The following is an 8,538-nucleotide window of genomic DNA, read 5'->3' as shown; positions in this document are numbered from 1 at the left end:
TGTGATTTGAAGCCTTGTCTTTATGCTTGGGAGCCCCTCTTCTCAATTGTATTTGATCACAAGAATGCCTTAGAGCAACGATAAAGAGAAAGGATCTGAAAATATCGTGTGTGTGTGTTTTAAAACCTTGAATAACCTCGAATCTTCATCTTCAAAGCTAAGCGCTTTGTTTCACTGCCCCCTGTCGGTGGCTGTGCGGTACTGTCGTTACTTTGTATAGAACTAAAATCTTAAGTAGTATGGGATGGAATACCAAAAACACATCACACACAAAAATGTAAAACAGAAAGCGTTCACACAATGATATTTCAAGCTACTTCCTCTTTTTTTATCAAGATTTGTTGTTTTTAGACCATACTTTAGAGTGACGGACCGGTGGTTCCAATAAAGTCTGACGTAGGAGGGAGCTCCGTTTTATACAACTGCCAAGCGTAGCGTGGAGGAACCTGGAAGAGTCTTCATGCCTTAGCGCCTCCCCTTACAAATAAAGGGGCGCGGTTCACAGCACGGACGATTGCACCACTTTCCGGTCGCTGAAAAGAAAAGAGAACATTGCATGCGCGCGTGAGGTGGAGATACACACGGCGAGCGCACCCCCGCAGTTTATTTATCACGAACACGGCTTTGTTCATCAATAACACAGCGACAATCCCACTAAGTGTCATGGAATTCGTAATAAAGGTGAAGTAAACGAGGTTGTGGGTGTGTTCGTGCGCCTTTGTGGAAACAGCTGGGTCGCGCAACGCCAGGCAACCAATTGACCAGGAAGGTCATCTTCACGTCACCTTGCAGTATCGTGCACTGTTGGTGCGAAATAAGTTCTCCCTTGCCAAATTGTGTCGCCAGCAGAATTGTGTCTCATTGTGTTGATTTGATATTTTAATTGCGTTGAGTTCTTTTTTTTTTTGGATCTCAAAGAACATTGTACCGCTAATTTTAGCTTAATAGAATACTGTCTGCATTTACTTTTCCGTGTGTGTGTGTGTGTGTAATCACGTGCTGACACTTAAAAAATACAGCTTTATTATATATATATATATATATATATATATATATATATATATATATATATATATATATATATATATATATATATATATAACAACATTTATAACTCCTTCCAATTAGGGCTCTGGACTCTTGACTGGAGGGTTGTGGGTTCAATCCCAGGTGGGGGGACATTGCTGCTGTACCCTTGAGCAAGATACTTTACCTATTATTATTATTATTATTATTATTAGTTTATTTAGCAGACGCCTTTATCCAATGCGACTTACAGAGACTAGGGTGTGTGAACTATGCATCAGCTGCAGAGTCACTTACAACTACGTCTCACCCGAAAGACGGAGCAAAAGGAGGTGAAGTGACTCGCTCAGGGTCACACAATGAGTCAGTGGCTGAGGTGGGATTTGAACCGGGGACTTTCTGGTTATAAGCCCTTTTTTTAACCACTGGACCACACAGCCTCCTAAATTGCTCCAGTAAAACCCAACTGTATAAATGGGGAATTGTATGTCAAAATAATGCAATATCTTGTAACAATTGTAAGCCACCCTGGATAAGGGCGTCTGATAAATAATAATAATAATAATAATAATAATAATAATTATTATTATTATAATAATAATTCCTCACCTCCCCAGTTAAGTACCACACATGAACCGCCACAGCTTCTTGGACAACCGTAATACCAGTTCTGGTATCTCCAGCAGGAGCCGTCAGTCCACTGAAACCCCTGAGAAACAAGACAGAGAAACAGTCTTACTCAAAGAGTGCAGCCAGTGCTGTCCTCCATCTCTCCCAGCCTCCTCAACATCCCCCTGTTTAGGCTTGTAGATTTCTGGATCCGCCCCTCCTGCTCTGCACTGGACTCTCCTCACCTCAGCACCTCGTCACTGGATCCTCAGCTGATGCGCTATCCTTGCACTATTGCACTGCTAATCTGTCACTGTAGATCTAACTCGCTGTGATCCTAACTTGTTGCCTCCTGGTTCATATTGTATTCTAGCAGTGTTATTATTATCTGCACTGTCTGTAAACCGCACTCTGTTTAAATATGAATCTTGCATTGTAACCCTGTCTGTGCTGCTCTGTGACGTCTGTGTGAGTCGCCTGGGATAAAATAAATATAAATAAAAACACTGTACCAGTGGCTAGCACTATCGAGTGCAGTGCTTTTGCAGATCACTAGATGGTGCTGTTTCTTCTATAGAGACCCTGCCTGGGTTACATACTGTACTGCATGTCAACGGCAGCGCAGCAAGACCTGAAGAGCAGCTCCTGAACTCATTAGTCGTCTTTCACACAGATATAGCAATTTAACACAGTGTCACACAGACTGACAGAGAGAGACACACAGACAGAGAGAGAGAGATACACAGACAGAAAGAGACACACAGACAGAGAGAAACACACAGACAGACACACAGGCAAACTGAGTCAAAGAGAGACAGACAGACAGACAGACGCAGACAGACAGATAGAGAGGTAGTTTATTCTCACCCTGCATGTCATTTGGCCTCCTATCCACGTTGTAAGCGCATGGTTGCACTGAACACTCAAGCAGGTGAGGGCATGGTTAATGCAATGATTGTTAACAGAAGCCAGGTGGCCACAGTGACTATGCTGACAGTGGATCTGAGGAGAGAAGAGAAGCAACAGGAGCTTCAATATCGGTTTCTGTGTCTGTGTGTGTGTGTGTGTCTGTGTGTGTCTGTGTCTGTGTGTGTGTGTATCTATGCGGATCTATGTGTCTCTGTGTGTGTCTCTATGTCTCTGTGTATCTGTGTGTGTGGGTGTGTGTGTGTGTGTGGGTATGTGTACAAGCCTTGAGCAGGAGTTTCAATATCGATGTTATACATTCGAAAACTGAACAAAACTCTACCAGAAGCCATAAAAGTAGTGCAGTAGTATCTTATGTTAGATTTTGAAAGGTAACATTATTCAACAGGTTTCATTGAACTTTACTAAGCAGAATGAGTTAATTCTATAGAGTGATGATGATTCTAATCTTTTGGCCATTGCTGTATATAAACTACTATTTGTTCAGAATTTTCACACAAGGGCATATTACACAAAGGGCAATGGGTACGTTTCACGGAAATCGTGCATCTGAAACACTGCAGCCTAAAGTATAGCACACGCGGATGAGACGTCAAACAAACGAGCTCCTATTGGAAGTGACTCTGCAGCAGCCACTGACTCCCTGTGTGTGTGTGACCCTGAGCAAGTCACTGAACCTCCTTGTGCTCCGTCCTTCAGGATGAGACGTCAAACAAACGAGCTCCTATTGGAAGTGACTAATTAATATTACTACTACTACTACTTCTACTAATAATAATAATAATAATAATAATAATAATAATAATAATAATAATAATAATAATAATAATAATGCATTGGTACCTCAGCACAAGAGAAGCTAACGGCATGTCTGTGGAATGTGTATCTATGGCATCCATCAGAGTAAGACTGAGTCTCACACAGCCCTGGGAAGGTAGCGTTGCAGTAGGCACCCCAGTCCTTGACTTCCACATCTGCTGCACAATCTGCATTTGGTGTACAATCTGCATGCTCTGCAGAATCTGCATCTGCTGCACAATCTGCATGCTCTGCAGAATCTGCATGCGCAGCACAATCTGCATCCACTGCACAATCTGCATGCGCTGCACAATCTGCATGCACTGCACAATTTGCATGCGCTGCAGAATCTGCATCCGCTGCACAATTTGCATGCGCTGCAGAATCTGCATGCACTTCCACATTTGCAGGAACAGCTGGAGGAGAGACAGAGAGACACACACAAAGACAAGCCTGTCAGTGACATCATCCACCCCCCATCCCAGCAATATAAACCAGCCTGTCAGTGACATCATCCATCCCCCATCCCAGCAATATAAACCAGCCTGTCAGTGACATCATCCACCCCCCATCCCAGCAATATAAACCAGCCTGTCAGTGACATCATCCACCCCCCATCCCAGCAATATAAACCAGCCTGTCAGTGACATCATCCATCCCCCATCCCAGCAATATAAACCAGCCTGTCAGTGACATCATCCACCCCCCATCCCAGCAATATAAACCAGCCTGTCAGTGACATCATCCACCCCCCATCCCAGCAATATAAACCAGCCTGTCAGTGACATCATCCACCCCCCATCCCAGCAATATAAACCAGCCTGTCAGTGACATCATCCACCCCCATCCCAGCAATATAAACCAGCCTGTCAGTGACATCATCCACCCCCCATCCCAGCAATATAAACCAGCCTGTCAGTGACATCATCCATCCCCCATCCCAGCAATATAAACTGCCATACTATGTCAATGAAACAACTGATGTATATGAATGTGTGTGTACCTCTATACTGTAAGAGAAAGTGTACCTTACTACTAAACGAGTGTGTTTACTGATGTGTGTGTGTGTGTGTTTATGTGTATCGGTGTCTATGTGTGTGTGTATGTGTCTGTGTCTGTGTCTGTGTGTGTGTGTGTGTCGCTGTCTATATGTGTGTGTGTCTGTATGTGAGTGTCTATGCCTGTGTCTCTTTGTGTGTGTGTGTCTGTGTGTGTGTGTGAGACTCTGTGTCTTTATGTCTCCGTGTCTGTGTGTGTCTGTGTCTCTCTGTCTCTCTGTCTCTGCTTCTGTGTGTGTGTGTGTGTCTCTCTATATCTCTGTCTCTCTGTCTCTGCTTCTGTGTGTGTGTGTGTCTCTATATCTCTCTGTCTATGTGTCTGTGTGTGTGTGTGTGTGTGTGTGTGTGTGTGTGTGTCAGTGTATATGAATACAATCAGACCCTGCCCCGTGATAATCTTACCAAAAGAGGAGATCAGCTCAGCACTGCAGAGCAGCACCAGGAGAAAAAGACTCTTCATCTTGGTCAAACAGATCCGGAATCAATAGACACAGAATATTGATGGGCTGCAATAAAACACGGATACGAACAGGTCAGACTGCACCAGAAACACAGCAGTGTGCCCATGCATCAGAACAGCCCATTGCTGCTGTAGTTTTAAATTGCTGTGCATATGAAACCAAACCACTGGAACTGGAAATCTTATCACAATAGACAGCTTAGCGATGATCTAAATGAATTGGAGACTTTAACTGGGGACAAATGCAATTCATTTCAAATAGTGAGAGAAAAGGAACACGGAGCCACACGCGGTCAAACGCAGGAGATTTTTTAGAAGTTTTTTAAGACTCCTGATTAAAGCACAAAGGAGAATTTTTATTAATGGTCATTTTTTTTTAGCAGCTGTTAGTGAATGAAATGTATGCTGATAAACGTCAGTGCTACAATTCTGATTAGCTTTGAGAGATTGCTTGAGGAAACTACAGCTCTGGCCAAAAGTTTTGCATCACCTAGAATTTTAGGATTGAGACATCTTTGGTTATTTTTCTTTTAAACTATATGAACACAATGTATTTATTTAACATCATGTGATCAAATAAACTACAAAATGATATCACAAAGAAAAAAAGTCATAATAGTAGTACAGTAGTATTTCATGTTAGATTTCCAAATGCCAGATTGTTCTATTTTCAGTCGTTCTGTTAAGTATATGCAAAACTACAAAGCTGTGTGTAATTCAAAGGCAACATTATTCAGCAGGTTGCATTCGACTTTATAAAGCAAAATGAGTTCATTCTATAGGGTGACGATGCAAAACTTTTAAGCAGAGCTGTAGGCTGATATTGATAGGAAAAGCAACGATCGCTACTCAAAAGTTATTGAATTCTGTAAAAGAAAACGCATTTCAGAGCCGTGTAGCGAATGGAAAGGTGTGTAAGATTTCCCGAGCGGTTTTGTTCAATACGACGGCTTAGAGAGGTGAAGTAAAGGATTCTTACCTGACAGGAGAAGTCGTGTCCAGCTGTCTGGTTCTCCCTCCCAGATCCTCGACCCCTTTATATCCTAAATAATGAGGAACTCTCAAACTGCCCCTACCCGTCCCTACCCGCCCCTACCCGCCCTTATCCGCCCTATCTGCCCTTCTGCCAAGAGCCACGACCAAAGAAGTCAATGTTCTCTGTGACACGACACGCCCTGTTAATCACGCCACATTATCGTACAGAAATCCTCGACAAGTTTAATCATAATTAATAGTTTGAACATTACTATAAAACACTTTACAGGGTTTGTAGTAAGAACATTTTTTTTTCTTATTTGACTACAGTAAAACCTGCCTAATTCAGTTTCTCTACATAGCGGTGTCAGAGAATTTATATTCTCCTTGTGAATATTTGTACCCCTGTATTTTTTATTTTTTATTTTTTTTTGCATATAAGTCTTCAGCTATGGCAAAAAAGTTTTGCATCACCTAGAATTTTAGGATTGAATATATATATATGTGTGTGTGTGTGTGTGTGTGTGTGAGAGAGAGAGTGTGTGTGTGTGTGTGTGTGTGTGTGTGTGTGTGTGTGTGTGTGTGTGTGTGTGTGTGTGTGTGTGTGTGTGAACATAATTTAGATGTGTTATTCAACATCATGGAATCAAAAAAACTACAAAATGATATCCCTCTGCTCCCCTGCTTCCAGAGCCCGCTCCTTCTCCACCCTCGTCCCCTCAGTGTTGGAACGACCAACCCACAGATATATATATATATATAATTTTGATGTTTTATTTAACAGCATGGAATCAAAGAAAGTTTGCATCAGCTTGTACTTGCACTGAACTGCTCCATACCTCGCTGTATTCTACTACTGCTCTTAATTATATCTACTTCATGAATCTGGTTCTTGATTTTACTCTTATAGGTAACTGTGCTCATGTTTTTTGTAATTGTTCTTATTTGAAATCGTTCTCATCCATTCATCGTACTCACTGCGTGCTCTTACTGGACTTTACTCATGTAAGCACATCTGAATTTGATCTTATCTGCTAATGATTTTACTAGACTTTATAACCGCGCTGATCTGTAAGGTGGCAGCAGTGTGGAGTAGTGGTTAGGGCTCTGGACTCTTGACCGGAGGGTCATGGGTTCAATCCCAGATGGGGACACTGCTGCTGTACCCTTGAGCAAGGTACTTTACCTAGATTGCTTCAGTAAAAAACCAACTGTATAAATGGGTAATTGTATGTAAAAATAATGTGATATCTGTATAATGTGAAATATCTTGTAACAATTGTAAGTAGCCCTGGATAAGGGCGTCTGCTAAGAAATAAATAATAATAATATTGTGATATTCTGTAATGTGATATTTTATAATGGGATCATTTGTAAAGTGCTACTTTGAACTGTGATATTTTTTAACTGTAAGTCAAATTATTATTATTAATAATAATAATAATAATAATAATAATAATAATAATAATAATAATAATATATTTACACATTTACCAGGGGAGACACTCAGGTTCCTCTTTTTACATTGAGTTTTTCACTGTATGAATGTACCTGTTTCTGTTGAGAATTTTTGCTGATCATCTTCACGTGAGTGAAATAACTGTTCAGCAGCATTGCACAGACATATCAGAAGCCAGCGATCTTCAGCAATAGACCACTTCTGTGTTTCAGAGCCAGGGGGAGATTTGTATCTGGGGCTGGGGGGCACGTTTCAAAACTGACCCCACGTCGAGATATCACTCCGAGGAACGCGGTGAGTTATCAGGACTAACCAGCCTGTGATGACATTGATCTAGAAACGTATTACATCTAACAATATCAATCAATCAATAAATCAATAAATAAATAAATAAATAAAAACTGTGATAAAGTGGTTTGCAGTGCGCAGGTGTAGAGGTGACCTACAGGAAAACCCAACTCGACAAAGTTCTGTGATCAATCAGCTGCTCAGAACCGGACGAGTGCTGACGGGCTGAACGGACTCCTGTGTCACATTTATATAGATAGAGGGGTGGAAATAAGATTCCTATTGCACAGCAGTTTCACCCATTCCTGGTTCTATTTTGAGTTTAATAATAAGACACACCTGAGCTTGTTACCTAGACACACTGGGGGCTGATCAAGCTGGTATTATTATTTGTTTCTTAGCAGACGTCCTTATCCAGGGCGACTTACAATTGTTACAAGATATCACATTATTTTTACATACAATTACCCATTTATACAGTTGGGTTTTTACTGGAGCAATCTAGGTAAAGTACCTTGCTCAAGGGTATAGCAGCAGTGTCCCCCACCTGGGATTGAACCCACAACCCTCCGGTCAAGAGTCCAGAGCCTTAACCACTACTCCACACTGCTGCCTGGCCTGGTAGCTGCTGCCTGCACAGCTACTCCACACTAGTAATACCTGGACTGGGTAAAACTGCTATGCAACAGGAGTCTTATTTTCATCCCTCTATCTATCTATCTATCTATCTATCTATCTATCTATCTATCTATCTTCATAAAGTGTGGCCTCTATATCAATGCTTCCCAACCCCGATCCTGTGTCTGCTGGTTTCCATTCCAACTGAGCTCTCAATCACTTAACTGAACCCTTCATTGAACTGATCATTTGCTTAATTTACACTTTTTTACTTGTTTTCAGCTCTTAAACAGTTGCAGATATCAAGTAAGTGATAACAT

The 8,538-nt window shown here is 41.5% G+C and overlaps 1 protein-coding gene across 1 annotated transcript; it reads right to left on the bottom strand.

The window, feature by feature from the left end:
• LOC131736361 (proteoglycan 3-like) lies at positions 1 to 5,899 on the bottom strand. The gene is made up of 6 exons (XM_059021894.1): positions 5,858 to 5,899; positions 4,821 to 4,924; positions 3,406 to 3,776; positions 2,503 to 2,637; positions 1,636 to 1,735; positions 1 to 533 (listed from the first exon to the last, which is right to left on the bottom strand). Exons 2-6 carry the CDS (start codon positions 4,876 to 4,878, stop codon positions 466 to 468), a joined length of 732 nt encoding a protein of 243 aa, XP_058877877.1. The 5' UTR covers positions 4,879 to 4,924; positions 5,858 to 5,899; the 3' UTR covers positions 1 to 465.
• Between the last annotated feature and the right edge of the window lie 2,639 nt (positions 5,900 to 8,538).

This window comes from Acipenser ruthenus, unplaced genomic scaffold (assembly GCF_902713425.1).
Source record: "Acipenser ruthenus unplaced genomic scaffold, fAciRut3.2 maternal haplotype, whole genome shotgun sequence".
NCBI classification, from domain to species: Eukaryota; Metazoa; Chordata; class Actinopteri; order Acipenseriformes; family Acipenseridae; genus Acipenser; species Acipenser ruthenus.
The sequence above is the reverse complement of the archived record's forward strand: the minus strand, read 5'-3'. Positions and strand labels throughout refer to the sequence as shown.